Here is an 18,502-nt window from a genome sequence, read left to right on the forward strand (position 1 = left end):
TAATAAATTGTGATATTAATTTCATCTATAAAAAAATAAATTTAATTATCATAATAATTAATATTAAAACGATACGAGACTTACGCTTTTATAATCGATCAAATCTTTTATAACGTAAAAATTACCATTAAATAATAATATTTGACAGATTTTCATTAGATTTATATTCGTAATTAGCTGATATCAGTTAAATTTTTAAAAATTTTATCAATTAACTATATAAAATATATATTTTTATACATTTTTTTAAATTTAATTAATTTACTTACATTCCTCATCTCTCATAATTTATGGATTTAAGTATCGATATTACTTCAATTTTTTTTTTTACATGACGATTAATTTAGATAATTTTCTAACACATCAAAATTTATTATTATATAAAATAAAAATAAAATTATATTTGCTTTTAATCTAAAATTTAAATTTAAAATAATTAATATAAATGTTTGATTTTTTTTTTCATCGAGGAAATAATAATATGAAGTCTACATTATATTTCGATGCTTCGGTGTTGAGTCATACATTAAAATTCCTCTCAATTTATTAATAAAATATATTATTTAAATACATATATTTATTTTTGTTTTGACCAGAAGGAAACGAATGTCGCGGGTCACGCTTTCCATTCTTCAAATGTACCTGACTCACACGTGCTTCTCATCCTTGTCACGTGACAAATATCCTCAATTGCCCCCTCAACCTATTTATTTTCGCATTTCCTCAGACAAACACACTCCCTCCTCCCTCTGTTAAAACCACAACTGGCGTCTCTAAAACTAAAACTAAAACCCTATCCCTAAACCTAAACCCCTTTGCTCCTTCCTACACACAGACGCCATGAGCGAAGATTCCATGAACATCGATCAAACTTCGAAGAGCCCCGCCGAACCCCAAATTTTACAAACCCTAAACACAGGCCCTTTATCGGCCTCATTATCCAGTCTCTCTGGCTCGTCCCGCACGATCCCTTCAAACAAAGATTTTCATTTTTACTACAACTTCGATGACTTCAAGCTCCCTGTCCAACAAATTGCTGCGAAATCGCAATCCCTGCTTGAATCAATTGGCTCTTCCAATCGCATTTTCAAAGAAAAACTTAATTTTCCTGGAGATGTTGATATTGATGACGCTTACGATTGGCTTGTTAACGTTAATGATGAGATCTTGGAGCGTTTCGACGCGTCAATCGATGAATTTCAGAGTATCAGAAAGAAGGAAGAGGAAACTGGTAAGGTATCGGGGATGGATACAGATAGCGGATTTCAGTTGGTGTATGGGAAGAAAAAGAAGGGGTTAGTGAGCTTGAGGAGTGGCTCGGCGAGTGATTCAGTGTGTGATTCTGGAGTGAAGGTAGCTGATATGAAGGCAAAGGCAGTGAAAGCAAAGGTCCCTTTTCATATACCTACAATAAAGAAGCCTCAAGATGAGTATAATATATTGGTGAATAATTCGAACCAGCCATTTGAGCATGTTTGGCTGCAGAGACGTGAAGATGGGTTGGGGTTCGTTCATCCTCTGGTTAGTTATTTATAACATTTGGGTCCTTTTAAGCTTTGGTACAAGTTAATTGGTCTAATTGAAATGATGGACTTGTGCACTAAGTTTACCAGTTAATGAATCTATGAATTTTGTTTCTTGGTGGTTGATCTTTGGCTTTGCCTTAGAATATCAAGGAGAAGTCTGTGGTAGGTTGGTTGGTTTATTAGTCTCATTGCATCTTTGAGGGTTTATGACATTGAGCTTGTGAATACCTGAAGAATTACTCTTTTGATGAATGGCCAAGGGAGGTGGTTTATTTGAGCTGTAACATAAGAAGCAGTCTTCTTCATACACCTCCTTTTACACACATGCACACAGCGTAATTGCTATTTTACTAACTTTTGTGGCTACCAGCTCTATGCGAAATCAGTGTGGTTACCATATCAAATTGAATTACCTGAGACACTTACATCAGTTATGGTCAGCAGTTGCCGCTAGTCAACTATCAATCAGAATAGATATTCATGTGTTCTAATATATGTGAAGTGTAAACTGCTTCATTGGTATATTATTGTGATTTATTATTTATCAACTCTTGTTTCATATGTTTTAAATGTTATACTTTCTCTTTGGTTATATAGTTGTCAATAGGATTTGTCTTACCTTCACGAAGTGATTTGCGATTAAGTTCTGAATTTATTGTTTGTTCATTCAACTTAAGCAACTTTGTGCTCATCTCTTGCTGTATCAGTTCTGTTTATGCTTCCCTGAAGGGAGGAAAAGATGCATAATTTTTTCTAATTGCTGTTATTTGATGTATGCAGGAAAAGCTCTCTGTTTTGGATTTTGTGGATAGAATTGCTGGGAACCTTGATCCTACGTCACCACCCCCCTTGGAGTGTACCCCATTCAAGCTCGTGGAAGAAGTCAAAGATCTGAAGGAGCTGGCAGCTAAATTGCGTGGTGTAAATGAATTTGCGGTAAAATTCATCAAATTTAATTGACGCGCTTAATTTTATTAATTTCTGTTTCTTTTTGATATGCGACCACTTTCATTAATTATTAGCAGCATTATATTCCTTGAATTGGATATTTCTTTTTCTGTTTATATCTTTGAGGTTATCCATGTTAAATTGTCTAGGTTGATCTGGAACATAATCAGTATCGCTCTTTCCAAGGATTGACATGCTTGATGCAAATTTCTACCAGAACTGAGGATTTTATTATTGATACTTTAAAGCTTCGAATACATGTTGGTCCATACCTGAGGGAAGTTTTCAAGGATCCCACCAAGAAAAAGGTTTGTCTCTCGAGTATTTGCATTTTTTATTTTGTGAAAGGTTTCTTCTTATGTGTAACAGCATTTAATTTGATTAGGTCATGCATGGAGCAGATCGAGATGTTGTATGGCTTCAACGGGACTTTGGCATATACATCTGCAATCTGTTTGACACTGGACAGGTTCTTTTCTTTGAAAATTATTGGTGCTATCAACAATGTGATTCTAATAGAATCTTGTTGGTTATTTTGTAGTTTTTCGGGCATCTTATGCTTGCTATCCAGTCTCTTATGCACTCATCCATATAATGCTTGGTCTGAAAAAGAAGTAGTTATTTGATACTTTGCGTACATGAATTTTGCTATATGATCAAACAATGCAATTTGCCTTCTTTCTTTGTTAGGTTTTTTAAGGTCAGCCATTTCCTATTAGATGCCGATGTTCTAAAATGTCAATTTTTTTTAAATAAATCAAGTGGAGGGATTGGCTATGGGAACCGGTAATTAGTAATTTTTTTCAGCTAAGGAGAATGTGCTGGATCCTTTGGCTTGTATATTTCAGTGGATAAATTATACCGAAGTTCCTTTTTGTTATTACCTGTATAATTATATTGCCTTTTCTTTGGTTTTCATGCAGAAAACTCTTGAGGATATTATTTCTCATTTGTATCAATTTTGGTTCATTTTCCATCTCATCTTCAGGCCTCAAGGGTGTTGAAGCTGGATAGAAACAGTTTGGAGTATCTTTTGCATCACTTTTGTGGAATTACTGCCAACAAAGAGTAGGTCCCCATGTAATCACTTGATCTGCTACTGTGCATTGTTCGGTAAATATGTTTTTGACACACTTATGCACGTTAGCAGCAATTTCCTTTTTTACTTTTTTTTCTTAAAATTCAAAGATATTTTGTGTATGCACAAATTTTCCTATCAAGTTGACTTTTCATTTGCTTGCAGATACCAGAATGCAGATTGGAGATTACGTCCTCTACCTGATGAGATGCTTAGGTAAATATGTAAATAATGATATTGGGTCTCATGCTTTCCTCAACTAATTTCTTCTTTTTTTTTTTTTAGGATTTTATTTAGTGTACTGGTACATGAGCTATTGGGTAAAGGAAAGAATGTCAACAGCTAATCTGAAAAGAAATTATATTCTTTTCCTGTGGAACTTGTGCATTTAGAATCCTTTAGATATTGATAAACAGATGGATGAGTGCTTTTGTCTGTTCTAAATACAGTACAAAATAAAAATTCTAGTTTCATAATGAGAGTGGATATCATGGGAGTTTCACTCCGATAGTTTTCATGTTTCAGAAATATAATAAAACACTGGGTTTTTTTTTATCCCAACATAATTAACTAATGTAGCATTGCCGAAACTGAATAATATTCCATCTCCATCATCTTTATAATAGATCCTCAAAAGGATAAAAGTGAAGGGTAGCAGTGTAACTTCCTTTGAAGAAAAATATCTTACTGTAGTTTGCTCACATTTTTTCTTTTGCTATAACTTTGACATGATCTTCTTTACTCATCAGTATAAGCTACTGTTACCATTGTCTGATGGATCAACTTTTGTCTTGTTTTGTTTTTTTTTTTGCGCAGATATGCCAGAGAAGATACCCACTATCTGTTTTATATCTATGATGTGATGAGAACCATGTTGCTTTCAATGCCTAATGGCACTGAAAATTCTGATAGTCCTTTGGTGGAGGTATGATTTAGATTGATTGTTATCATTTACAATATTGTTGATTCATCTACATGATAGATGATAGGTTGCCAAAGTCTACAAGTACTAGTTGAGATGTGTAGAAGGGACTTTGTAGATTGAAAATTTGGATTGTAGTGCATATGACTCGTTATTCCTCTCTTTTTGTTTTGGAACTAGACCTTAGATTTAAATAGTGGTTGCTGCTGTGTTCATGGTCCCTATTGCAGGTGGCAAAAAAATGCTTGTAATGGTCGTAACTTAACAGCAATGGCCTATTCTTGTGCAATTCTTTTTGTAAATTTGAGAAGTTTGTGAAATGCATAAATATCTAAATATAGAAGTAAAATTAAGATATACAACTGAATAATAAGTGTAAATACATTAAGACTAAAATAAGTATAAAGATGGTAAAGATCTAACCTTATTACCACCAAAATGAGTGTGAACTAGGTTTTTGATTATCTTGACTTTGATTATACTTAGCATATATTATTGAAGCCATGCTCTTTTGAAATGTAGTTGTCGAATAAAAAGGAAATATGTATTAGGGTTTAGCCTTTAAAAGGAAAGAAATAAAAGGCCATGCATGTTATTTTCAAGAGATGACGCCTTGCCTCGCCTCGCTCCTAGATTCGGGTGAAGAAAGATACTCGCCTCTTGCAAGAGGTCTCGTTTTATCCATGCAAAGTGAGGCGCCTCCCCTTGTCCGGCGCCTCTCTCGACGCCTTTAATAATACTAACTTCAACGGTCTCTTATTTCTCTCCACATAATATATGTATCAAATATACCTCTTAAATGATTATGAACTACTAATCTATAACTTAAAAAAATAAAAAATTACAATTTAAATAATTATATTATTAATAATTTAGTTTATTAGTTAAATTAAATTATTACTTTATTCTATTTTATTATTTCTTATAGATAAGAAAGCATAAATTTTTGTGTTTATTGTTTCATATAAACATAGTATTTATTTTCATTTGTTATTATAAGATTGATTTTAAGTTTTCTCTATGACATATAATTGAATATTATTATTTTATGTTTTAAAATGTTTTTTTAAAATGTTTAGATCTCAAAAATTGAGTAAACTCTTTTTAATAATTATTTATAGAAATTTATAAAAACATTAATTATAAAAAAAATATTATTAATTTATAATATTTATTTAATTATATACCGGTTAAACCGTAGTTCTACTACGGTTGAACCTTAAACTCTTAATCTTTGCCTTCACCATTTTATCCACTGGGCCAGGTTTAAAAATATTGGCCCAGAGTTTTCTTTGAAATTATTTTCCAATTACTTGTATATTTCACTAAAGTAATTCTGAAAATCCAAAAAAGAGAGAAGAAAAACAATAATATACAAAATGCTTCATACTATAAATTTTGTGAAGAACCAAGCATAAAGCGAAACTTTCTTCCAGTGTTATCCGGGCTTTGAAGAGGGCTTTGAAGAAGAGAAAAAGCCAATTTTTGTTTGGGGCCTCTCATTTCCATCTTTCTTTGCCTTAAACCTATTCTCATAGAGAGAGCTCACAAAGTGCGTGTGCGCACGCAGACATATATATTTTTACATATGCATATGAACACAATAAACACTCGTATTCACAAGAGGGACATGCATGGTGTCTGATATTAGGAGTTAGAAAGAGTAAGAAATTTGTGTTTTGGCTACTCTAGGAGTATTATTTGCTGTCTGAAAGGGATGGAAAAGGCGAAGTTTTCTCTTTTGCTTTTTAAAAGCGTTTTAAACAAAAAATTAACCTTGCTTCAGTGAGACATCGCCTACTCAGGCGATGCCTTTATGCAAGGCGCCTTGCGTTAGTCAAGCAAGGTGAGGGGGTGGTGCCTCACTGTCACGTATTATAGGAAGAAATATGGGCTGAATAAGAGAGAATAGAAGTGTATATAATGTTGTTATAACTAATTGATGACTCAGCCGTTTCTGTTATGATAGCTGGTACACTTATATAATAGCAGGGATACTCACATGTAAAGACATTCAGAATTATCAATATAGTTACAGCCTATTTCTCTCATTTCTCTTCTCTGTTCTCTTTCCAAACACTCTTTTCTTCTTTTTCTTTCCCTTCTCTAATTCTATTCCATTTCTATAATTTCTCTTACTGTTAGAGTCTTGCTCTAACAATTGGTATCAGAGCACGTGAATCCTCGGAAATACTGGGTTATTGTTGTCTGGGTCTGCAATGATGACTCAATCTGCTGTGGTGAGCCAGGAGATGGTACGAATCACTGAGCTGGAAGAACAAGTGCGAATGTTGCAGGTATTGACTCGGAAAAATGGAGTGGAATTTAAGGAATTCAAGGAGGAGGTGAGAGAGAATTCCTAGCATGCTAATGCAGTTTTGGCTGAATTGCGAGTCTTAATAATCAAACATATGGTTGGGAAGGGCAAGGAAACTTGAAGTTCTAGTGAAGGAGGAAGCAGATCGGAAAATAGAATTATGCAATCAGATTCTATGGACAGTATGGGAATGCTCTTGAATCAAAAAGAGAATCAGCCTGTGCCAGCTAAGGATATAGTCATCTTAGGTACTCTTCCTAATTTCTTTTGCTATAATGAAATGACTCAAATGCTGCCCGAGATTGAGTTAGTTTCTTTTGAAGGAAGGAGCTGAGAGCTTGGCTAAGAAAGTGTGAAATATTTTGAGATATATAGAGTTCCTGCAAAACAGAGAGTCCCATTAGCTAGCCTATATCTAATGGATAAGGATGTGGTTCCATAACTGGAATAGGGGTGGAGAACGCACTTGGGAAGAATTTGAGAGGTATTTGCAATAGATTTGGAGATGAGGGGTTTTTGAAGTTGAGGCAAGAAAATACTGTGGAAGAATATCAAGATGAGTTTGAGGACATGAGAATAAGAATGGAGAGGGTAATGCTTGAACTAGGAGAGTCGTATTTTCTCTCTAGATTTATTGGGGGATAATTTATTGGGGGACTTAAAGATGAAATTAGATTGATGGTAAAGATGATGGAACCTGTTTCTCTTGCTCAAGCAGTGGAAATAGCAAGATTACAGGAGCAATTAGTGGATAAAAATAAACTCAAGGGCAATACCAGTTCCTTTAAACCTTTTAAACCCTCAAATATCAACCAAACAGTCTAAGTAAACCCTGCAAACACTTACTCTAAGCCATACCAAACATATCGATATTCTTCAAGGCCACCAAACATTGACCAGAAGAGTAATTCTAACCCCACTGCTATTAAACAGTCAATTACCAGTAATTCTTCTACCTCACATCCAAACGCTACAAACTCAACCTCTAAGACCTTAAACTTACCTGCCAAACACCAATTCAAACTTTGTTTCTTGTGTGGAGATAAATATTTTTCGGGACACTAATGCAAAACTGAAACACTAAATGCTATTTGCACAGAAGAAAAAGAGGAGGAAGGGATTGAGGAGTGGTATGAGGTGAAGGGTGCTGAAGTAGAGGAGGATGCTGGAGATGCTACATTATCTATGCATGCCTTGGAAGGAAGTCATGGGGTCAATACTATCAGGATGTTGGGAATTCACAAAAAAAGATGGTTATTTTGGTGGACAGTGGGAGCACTACTAGTTTCAGCTTAGGGGTTGAAGTTGGGGTTAGTAGAAATACCTCACACTTCCATTACAGTAGCAAATGGAAGGAAATTGAGATGTAATCATGTATGTCCTGAGTTTAAGTGGAAAATACAAGGGATAGAGTTCCATTTTAATTTGAAAATATTGGAGCTAAGAGGTTTTGACATGATCTTGGGAGTTGATTGGCTTAAGGTTCACAATCTTGTTCTATTCTATTTTGAAACCTCATCCATTACCATTACTAGTTACCAGAAGCCCATGTTGTTGAAATGGATTGGAGACTTAGCATTACAATATGGATTATGGTGCTCTAAAAATCTCTTGCAAAGAAAGAGGGTGGACTTCCATACCTCTATTTTCTGTATATGGCAGACTGAGGAGCAGTTAATGGCTGATGTCCTAGCTACTGATGTCCTAGCTACTGATACCGTTGCAGCTGTAGAAGATAGAGAATTACAACAACTATTGGTACCATAAAGTTTTTGAGGAATCCCAAGGCTTGCTTCTATAAGAAGCCATAACCATGCTATTCCCCTCCATTTTAATGCCCAACCAATAAATATGAGATCTTATCAATGCCCTTAGTACTAGAAAACCAAAATACAAAAACTAGTAACTGACATGCTTGCAGCCTCTATCATATAGCCCAGCAATAGACCATGTTCTTCTCCAGTTTTGTTAGTAAAAAAGGAGGATGGGACATGGAGATTTTGTGTGGATTATCGAAAATTGAATGAATTGACTATTAAGAATAAATTTTCTATGCCTAAGATAGATGATCTATTTGATGAATTGGGAGAATCTAAGGTATTTTCCAAGATCGATTTGAAGGTCTGATATCATCAAATTAGGATGTTGGACCAGGATGTTCCTAAAACTGCCTTTTACGACTCATCATGGTCACTTTGAATTCAAAGAAATGCCCTTTGGGCTGACCAATGCACCTGCCACCTTCTACCTTCCAGTCCTTAATGAATCACTTATTTCAACCTTTTCTTAGGAAGTTTGTTCTAGTATTTTTTGATGATATTTTGGTGTACAGCAGGACTACGGAGGAACACTTACACTGGAACAACGACTCTTTGCTAAGTTCTCTAAATGTTTTTTTGGCCAAAGGGAAATTGAGCATCTGGGGCACATTATTTCAGCACAAGGAGTGGCTACGGCCCTAAAAAATTGTTGTAATGATCAACTGGCCAACTCCTCATTTTGATAAGGATCTTAGGAGTTTTTTGGGGCTTACTGGATGCTATAGAAAGTTTATTAAAGGGTATGGAATCATCTGTAGACCTTACTGATGCTAGTAATTGGGGAATGGGAGCTGAATTACAACATCAAGGGCACCTCATAGCCTTCATCTCCAAGGCTTTTGGCCCTCGAAGTCCAGCTTTCTCTGTGTATGAGAAGGAGCTTTTAGCCATTATATTTGTAGTAAGCAAATGGAAGCATTACTTGGAGCAAGGGCAATTTTATATCAAAGCAGATCATGAAAGTATAAAATACTTGCTTGAGCAAAGATTGCAGACCAATTTGCAACAAAAAGGTATCTCTAAATTGTTAGGTCTAGACTATAAGATCCTATATCGAAAGGGAGTTGAAAACAAAGTTGTAGATGCCTTTTTTTAGGAGGTCTATACAAGGAAGGATGACTTCATTCAGTAGTGGTACCTACTTGGATGCAATATTTGGCCATCAGTTATGAAGGGGATCCCAAGTAAGAGGAATTGATTCAGCAGTTATCAGTTGATCCAGTTGTGTCAAAATTATCTAGTTATCAGTTGATCCAATTGTGTCAAAATTATCTAGTTATCAGTTGATCCAGTTGTGTCAAAGATTATATAGTTATCAGTTGATGTAGCTGCCATTAAAGATTATCAATTCAAGAATGGAATTCTCTTTACAAGGGCAGAATGTTGGTCGGCACTTTCACCACATTAGGGCTGAATCTCTTAGATTCTTACCACACTCTCCAATTGAAAGACACTCTGGTATTCATACTACTTATCTTAAACTGAAGAGATATTTTTATTAATTTGGGATGTTAAAAGATATCATGTTATGGATCGAGAAATGTGAAGTGTGTGCTAGATGCAAAGGAGAAGACTGTGCTTATCCAGGCTTATTACAACCTTTATCCATTCCTTCTCATGCTTGGCAAGAGGTTTTCATGGATTTCATTGAAGAGCTTCCCAAGTCAAAAGGGAAGAATACTATACTAGTAGTGGTTTGCAGACTCATTAAAGTAGCACATTTTCTACCCTTATCTCTTCCTTATTCTGCAATCACAGTGGTTATTCTCCTCATAGACAATATCTACAAACTTCATGGTATTCCTCAAGTAATTATTTTTTATCGAGATAAAATTTTTACCGGCTTGTTTTGGCAGGAATTATTTAAATGCTTGGAAGTTAAATTGGCCTTTAGTTTAGCCTATCATCTTCAATCTGATGGCTAAACTAAGAGACTCGATCAATATTTAGGGAATTATCTCAGATGCATGGTCCACTTGAAACTTGCTAAATACTATGGACCCTATAAGATCACTGCCAGGATCGGGAAGGTAGCATACAGATTGAAACCACCTACATGCTCTTCTATTCACCCTGTTTTTCATGTCCCTACCTTGAAAAAAAGGGGTGGGAGATAAGGTGAGTGTCACTACAGATTTGCCAAAGTGCAGGACAACCAAGTAATTGTTGTCCCTGAATCAGTTTTGCAGACCAGGATCATCATGAGGGTAACAAAATAGCTGGAGCAAGGTCTCATTAAATGGTATAATTTACCTATGGAAGATGCTACTTGGGAAGATAGGACATTTATTACTGCTCAATTTCCTCAAAATCCCTTTCTTGGGTCAAGAAAGTTCTAATGTAGGGGGGTATTGTCACGTATTATAGGAAAAAATATATGCTGAATAAGAGAGAGAATAGAAGTGTCTAGAATGTTGTTATAACTAATCGATGATTCAGCTGTTTCTGTTATGACAACCGGTAGACTTATAAAATAGCAGGGATACTCACATGTAAAGGCATTCAGAATTATCAATACAGTTACAACCTATTTCTCTCATTTGTCTTCTCTGTTCTCTTCCCAAACACTCTTTTCTTCTTCTTCTGCTTCCTCTTCTCTAATTCTATTCCATTTCTGTGATTTCTCTTACTGTTAGAGTCTTGCTCTAACAAGGTGTGGGGGTGGGGCCTCACCTCACTTCGCCTTTCACCTTTAACAACATTGCTTTCTTCTAACAAAAAAAATGCAAAATATGGATGCAAGGATAGTTGATTTTAGATGGAAAGTTAAGAGAGTGACATATTGAAGAGGAAATGGCTAGAAACAAGAGACCGACTGGAACTTATATTTTTGTTAATAAGATTTAGTTTGATCCTCATATTTTGATTTGGCACTTGAGAAAAATGCAATTATGTATCTTTTTCTTTTTTTGAACCTTGTAGTTGACCATTTTCTTTAAATGTTATTCAGTGCTAATTTGGGGACTTTGCAATGTATCTGTCTGTTTTACTGTTATCTTTTATTCATAGTTGTCAAATCGAGATTCGAATTGAGAATCAAAATCTTCATTTTATGAAATAATAATCGAATCGAATCACAAGATTCCATAAAAACTCTAAAAATTAATTAAAAATAATATATGTTCTAAAGTAAGTAAAAAATCTCTTATGATGACATGTTTTCATAAATATATAATTGTTATTTATATAATTAGAAATATTATTTATAATAGAATAATATGTATTTACTATATTTTACAGTTTTACTTTATAAATCATGAACTTTGTAATTGTAGACAATGGTTATCATAATACATATGTTGAAACTTTCAATTAAATTTGATCACATAATTAAATAGTAAAAAAAATAGTAGGTTATGATATTATTAATATAGATTGTCATAACTTGATAATTATAATTAGTCAATTAACTAAAAAGAAAAAGAAAGAAGAGGGAGAGGGAAAGGAATGAGTTGTGGAAGAAAGATAGTTAAGTAAAGGATTATCTATACTTTGCATGGAAAAAATGAATGAGATCTTAAATTTTAAAAATAGGTGGGTTGACAAACCCTTTATAAATAATTGATTGAACTTGGTGGTGGAAACTTGGTAGATTCATATTGATTCACTATTAATTCTTTCGATTTAATCATAATTCTTGTACATCTATAATTTACTCTACACATTTGAATCCTAGTAGGATGTGGAATCGAATCAAGAATTGTAAGATTTGAATGAAAAATTGTAAGATTTGAATGAAAAATTGTAAGATTCAGGAACATTTAAGATTCACACTGCAGATTTGAATCAATTTGTTGGGAAATTGATTCGAATTGTAAGATTGGAATTGAGAATCCTAAGATTCTAACAATGCTTTTATCACTATACTACTTTTAAACAGGCTAAAAATGTATTCTTTCAACGTAACTATAGAGTGCTGATCAAGGTTTGTTTCTAACAGGTCTACAAACGCAGTTATGATGTGTGCATGCAGCTTTATGAGAAGGAGCTTTTGACTGAAAGTTCATATCTTCACATTTATGGGTATATGCTGTTGACATTTTTGCTGTATATTGCTGCATTCCACATTTATTGCTTTAGATTATATAACAATAACAATGCCAGACATGGCATTCTATTTAATTTATGACAAACATGATATTCTATTAAATGTATTTATTTATCAGGATATTCTAAGATGACAAGATAATATGTATTTCACTGCATAGGCTTAGAAAATCTAAATACTAGCTAGGTCACATCTTTTGGTCTTAGATCTTTATAAAAGAGTTAGCTGGCACCTAGATCCTTTTGTAGTTAACATTTAGCACTGAACGTTTATAAAAGTTTAACTAATTTAACTTTCTGAACATAAGAAAAAGTAATTATTTAACTCTTAAATTTTGTAAAGTGTAACTATTAAGCCCCTAAAAGTTAAAGTGTGTATAACATTCACGTATAGGGGTTAAATAGTTACACTTTTATAAAATTTGGGTGTTAAATGTTGGTCACAAGAAGGTTCGAGTGACAAATTACTTTTTGTGTAAAGATCAGGTTTCAAATAATGCCTTCAGCCTATGGTGAATATATTGTTCGCCTAGTATTGTTGTTAATGAATAACTATATGCCCTTGCTACGTTGTTATAGGTTGCAGAATGCTGGTTTCAATGCTCAGCAGCTTGCCATTGTTGCGGTAAGTTTTTTATACATCCTGTTCTAGCCATTTCCTTTCTTTGACTGTTATTATAAGAGGTTGGTAAAACCCATGGAAGTTGCCCAGTCTGCGTGGCTAATATATTTCATGATTTAGGCCTTGCAAAATGCAATCTCCCAATTATAACTCAACTGATTTGTTGGGAGATCCATTTTGTACTTCTTTAACTAATCAAATTGAATGAGTGAATAGGGTGCATTCTTGTCGATGGCTCTGTTGTTTGTTAAAACTTGGTTATTTTGTTAATTTTCTCTCCTTATTTGAAATGCCAAAATGGCCTTCAGGGACTCTTTGAGTGGAGAGATGTTGTTGCTCGTGCAGAGGATGAGAGCACAGGCTATATATTACCGAACAAAACTCTTCTTGAAATTGGTAAAAGCTTCATCAGCTGTATGTCTTGTATGTGTATTGTTTTATGGAAAATTATTTTTAATTATCTTTTATTTGAACATGCTTAAAGCCAAACAGATGCCTGTTACACCTCAAAAGTTGCGACGAGCATTGAAAACAAAGCACCCATATGTTGAGCGGAACCTTGGTACCATTGTTAACATCATTAGGCATGCCATGCAAAATTCTGACGAGTTTCAAGCTGCTGCACAAGGTTTAAAGGATGGACTTGCTCAAACAGTAAGATTTTGGATAATTTATAGCATAGTCCATGAAATTTAGCAAAATCTACAACTTAGTCCCTGATTTTTTAAAAGCAAACAATTTATTCTATCGGTTTTTATTTTATTAACAAAATAGTCATTTTGTTAAGTTTATCGTTAGTCAACTCTTAATTGAATAAGTTAACTTGACCAACTATTAATTGAATAACGTAACTCAAATTAAAAGAACGAAATTGTTACAAATATTAAAATTACAAGGACTAAGCTGTTACAGATTATTAAATTTAAAGGGTCTAAACACTTATAGAAAGTGAAATTTAAAGGATTAAGTTGTTATAGTCAAACAATGAATTTTAACAGAGAGATTATTTTAATAACAGAATGAAAATTTAGGTGCTAAATTGTTTCTCGTTAAAATAGTGAGGACTAAACTGTGGGTTTTGTTAAATCTTAGGGATTATATTATAAATTACTCTTAAGATTTTTATGTATAAATTTAGTAATCTTAGGGATTATCTTAGGCCAGATCAATGAAATATACCTTTGGTTAAAAAAAATTGATAATGTTCAATAGAGTTATGACAGGATTGAGTCAGATCTATATCTTTACAAGCATGCCTCAGTTGTCAACTTCTAATGTGTTAGATGTTATAATAATGTCCTCAAGGGCGACGTGATGGATGGCACTATAGACTGAAAGGCACAACCATGTCTGTTTATTATTTGGCTTTATCTCTTAACTGCTAAATGGTTTGCACTTGCTAAAAAATTTATGTTTTTAATGATAGAAGAGAATCCAATAATTAATATTAATATTTGTCATACATAACTTGCTCTCTTTTTTTTTCCAAAAAAAACTTACTCTTTTTATGTTGTGGCCCCCGCCCCTTTCTCTCTATCCTATCATGAAGGCTTCACAGGAAAATGTAGAACTTAATGATAATGGCGAAGGATTTGCCCCTGATAGGCATGCAAATCTGGAAAATGCTGGAACAGAGACTATTTATGATGGCATTAGGAATGCTCTCCAAGCAACTTCTCCGCAGCTCAGAAAGGGGCATTCAGAGACAAAGGTCTGCAGAGATCGACAAGGAGGATCTTGTATGCATCGTGGTGAAAATGGTGTTGAATCCAGTAGTGTTTCTGAGCTTCACAGAGAAAACTTCCCTGTAATGCAGAATAGAGATACAGTTACGTCTGTGGACCTTCAGCTCTGGTTGTCAGTATTGGTCCCTTGTGGAGCATTTATCCTTGGAAAGTGATCTTTTGAAATGTTTTTGTTATTGAACAGGTTACTAGAGCAACTGTTGAGGTTTTAAAGAAGCCAACTGGTGCTTTTGGAGCAATGCTGGGAAGTGCAGCGGCAAAGAGAAGGTTTGACATTGACAAGAAGGTTTGCATTCTACACTTTTGGAACTGTTGCAGCTCTTTGAACTTTACTGTCTAGCTTGTTGGATGATGCAATATGTAGTGTGATCCTTCAGTTTGGCCATTAGTCCTATGGGTATTTATTTGAAGTGCAACTCAGATGACCACACACTTACCACAAGTAAATACTCTGTGGAAGGGTTTATTGTGTTTTGGGTTTCTGTCCATATCTTTGTCCGAGTTCCATGATATAGGACATGTCCTGTCTTGTGATCCCCGATTTATTCTCATTTTTTTCTGCTGCATGTAACTTGGTCAGAACACATGTTTGAGGAGACTAATCTCAATTATCTCAGCTCCCTTTTCATACTAATTAAAATTCCATGTTGTGTGTTCTGTTGGCTTCGGATAAACTCTATTTTTCCCTCGTCATTTAGGACAAAGAAGAGATCAAGCTGGAAAGTATCAGAACTTCTGTGAGCCTTCCATTTCATTCATTTACGGGCAGAAACGACCCAAAACCCGTAGAGGAGCCCACTCCAGTTTCAGAAATTCAGCGTGATGTAGAATCTGTTGCTGTTCCACCCGCCAGTTCCAGTTTACAAGAAATTATAGTTTTGGATGATGATTCAGATTTGGAGGTACTAGAAAATGATGAATCAAAAACTAAAGATTCTCACGGAGATGACAGAACAGACAAAGAACATGCATCTCTATCTGATCTTTCTACAAGCTTCCAGAAGTGCTTCCAGTCTAATAATCAAAGTAGAGCAATTGAAAACGTCCAGAAATCTCAAGAACCAACTGGCCTTGTGGGGCTGAAGCCATTTGATTATGCTGCTGCGATCAGATTTGGCAAAGGTCCACAGAAAGAATCAGCAGAAGTAGGTGAGAAAGATAAGAGCTCAAATGATTCTGTCGGGAGGAAAAGAAATTCTGTTGTTCGTGGAGTTGAGAAAGATGGGACCAAAGAATTTCCGCAAGGTAGAAGACGTCAGGCTTTTCCAGCCACTGGAAATAGAAGTGCAACTTTCCGATGAATCTCTGGTAATTTTTGGGAAATATGAGAGGGGCAAGGAGGGATGGAAGAAATAGTAATCAATGGAGCACATGATACCTGGGTATTTGGGACCATTTTTTCTTCAATTGATTTTATTCATTCTTCCTTTTTTTGTAGCATTCTCTCTCTCTCTCTCACTGTTTTTTTAGTTGTATTAATTATAAAAATGATCTTTTAAAGATGAGGAAAATTCTAATGGCAACAATAGTGAGTTTTTCTCTTTTTATCTTCTTTGACAATCTCCAATTGGGAACCGTGTTCTTTCTGTTTTCCTTGTATTTTATATATTCTTTTGAAATTTACAATAAAACATATAAATTCTTAAAATTATGAAAGAAAATGAAAAATTTTAACTTATAATTATTTGAATACTTTTCTTCTGGGTAAGAGAGTTTTTAAGTTTATGTGAATACTTCATTGATCATATATTAGTGGACTTCAATATTTTTCTTTTACTATTATCAATTCGGATCTATCAGCTTAGTGGGCAGCCATTACAGAAATATCATCACATTTCTATTAGATTTCTCTTTACCGTACTCGGCACATTTTAATACCTTTTTCCTTTTACTATTGTGAATTCGGATCTATCAGCTTATTGGGCAGCCATTATAGAAATATCCTTTGGTTTCTATTAGATTTCTTTGTACCGTACTCAACACATAGGGCTGTAAATGAGCCAAGCTATTCGTGAGCTACTCGAAACTTGACTTGATAAAAATTCGACTGAGTTCGGCTCGTTTTTTAAATGAGCCAAGCTCGAGCTCAATTTTGAGAGTCGTCACTTAAACGAGCTGAACTTGAACTCTATAGTATTCGGCTCGTTAAGGCTCACGAGCTGGCTCGTTTTTAGGCTCGCGAGCTGGCTCGTTGGGAAGGCTCACGAGCAGACTCGTTAAATAGACTCGTGAGTAATATTGTTTAAATAAATTGGTGAAATAATCCGTTAAATAAATTTATAAACAAGTTCATATATTATTAAAAAAATAAAAATAACTATAAAGTTATAAAATTTAAACTATTATAAATACTTGAAAATTATAGTATTGAAAATTACAAATAATTAAGATTAATTATTATAATTAATATTCTTTAAAATTAAATTATAAAAATCTTTTGTATATAAGTATTATAATAAGATTTCATAAAATTAATGTATAATCACAAATAATTAATATTAATTATTATAATAAGTATTCTTTAAAATTATAGTACTACATGATAAATTGAGTTATAAAAATTATATACATTTTAAAATTAAAGTATAATTATAAAAAAATTTTGTATATAATTAAGCATATAATATAAAAGATAATAATAATTATCAAAGTATATTAATAATAATTAATTAAGGTTATATGGATGTTGAAGTTGAAATTCAAGTTAACTAATTGAATAAGCATGAAGATGATTGTGAAGATAATTAAATTATATTAGCTTGTTTTAACTGTTGGAAGTTGGAATCAACTTTATTTATTTGATATTAAACTTTGTGTGTAATCTAATTTTATTATGTTGTTGAATTTATATTTATTTATGTTATTTTAGTTATAAATTGTGTTACGTAATTGTTTTTATGTACACTCTCTTTTTTTTATATTATTTAAATTAATGATGATTAAAAACTGATTAAAGTGTAATTATTAATTCGAGCTCGAGCCTAAACTTGAGCTCAAACCAAACTTTTTAATTTTGAGCTCGGTCTCGAGCTTTTTTAACGAGTTTCTTAATCGAGTTTTCCGAATTCGAGCTCGAGTTTTATTAACGAGCTTCTTGATCGAACTTTTTGAGTTCGAACTTGAATTAGGCTCGTTATTAAATCGAACGAGTCTTTCACAAGTCGAGTTCGAATCAAGCTCGATTATAATATTTAATTCTCGAGTCGAGCTCGAATCAAATATTAGAGCTCGAGCTCGATCTTTCAAACTTTTTTAATAAACGAGCTTGAACTTTACAAAACTCGGCTCGGTTCGACTCGATTACACCCCTATCAACACATTTTAACACCTTTATAAATACAGTCGCTGAATTTTATTTTTAGCAGTTGTATTAATTAAAAAATTTATAAAATATTATTTTACAGATAAAAAAAAAATTTAAGTTTATCTAAATTATATTATTTTCTTGTTTTTAAAAATTATAATTATTTTCTTTGA

At 33.6% G+C, this 18,502-nt stretch overlaps 1 protein-coding gene across 1 annotated transcript; it reads left to right on the forward strand.

The window, feature by feature from the left end:
- The first annotated feature begins 728 nt into the window (after nt 1–728).
- On the forward strand, nt 729–16,592 carry LOC110620753 (protein RRP6-like 2). The gene is made up of 14 exons (XM_021764600.2): nt 729–1,521; nt 2,307–2,462; nt 2,624–2,782; nt 2,860–2,943; nt 3,463–3,542; nt 3,718–3,768; nt 4,369–4,477; nt 12,552–12,634; nt 13,238–13,283; nt 13,589–13,676; nt 13,765–13,934; nt 14,830–15,108; nt 15,210–15,311; nt 15,724–16,592. The coding sequence occupies exons 1-14, from the start codon at nt 841–843 to the stop codon at nt 16,324–16,326; spliced, it is 2,691 nt and encodes an 896-aa protein (XP_021620292.1). The 5' UTR covers nt 729–840; the 3' UTR covers nt 16,327–16,592.
- The last annotated feature ends 1,910 nt before the right edge of the window (nt 16,593–18,502 follow it).

The sequence above is a fragment of the Manihot esculenta genome, chromosome 8, assembly GCF_001659605.2.
Source record: "Manihot esculenta cultivar AM560-2 chromosome 8, M.esculenta_v8, whole genome shotgun sequence".
Taxonomy (NCBI): Eukaryota; Viridiplantae; Streptophyta; class Magnoliopsida; order Malpighiales; family Euphorbiaceae; genus Manihot; species Manihot esculenta.

What these genes read in the sequence shown, in the direction of transcription:
- LOC110620753 (XM_021764600.2), top strand. Translation starts at nt 841, where the DNA reads ATGAGCGAAGATTCCATGAACATCGATCAAACTTCGAAGAGCCCCGCC. An exon ending in AGGATGGACTTGCTCAAACA is followed by an intron (nt 13,935 to 14,829) that starts GTAAGATTTTGG and finishes CCTATCATGAAG; the next exon opens with GCTTCACAGGAAAATGTAGA. An exon ending in TAATGCAGAATAGAGATACA is followed by an intron (nt 15,109 to 15,209) that starts GTTACGTCTGTG and finishes GTTATTGAACAG; the next exon opens with GTTACTAGAGCAACTGTTGA.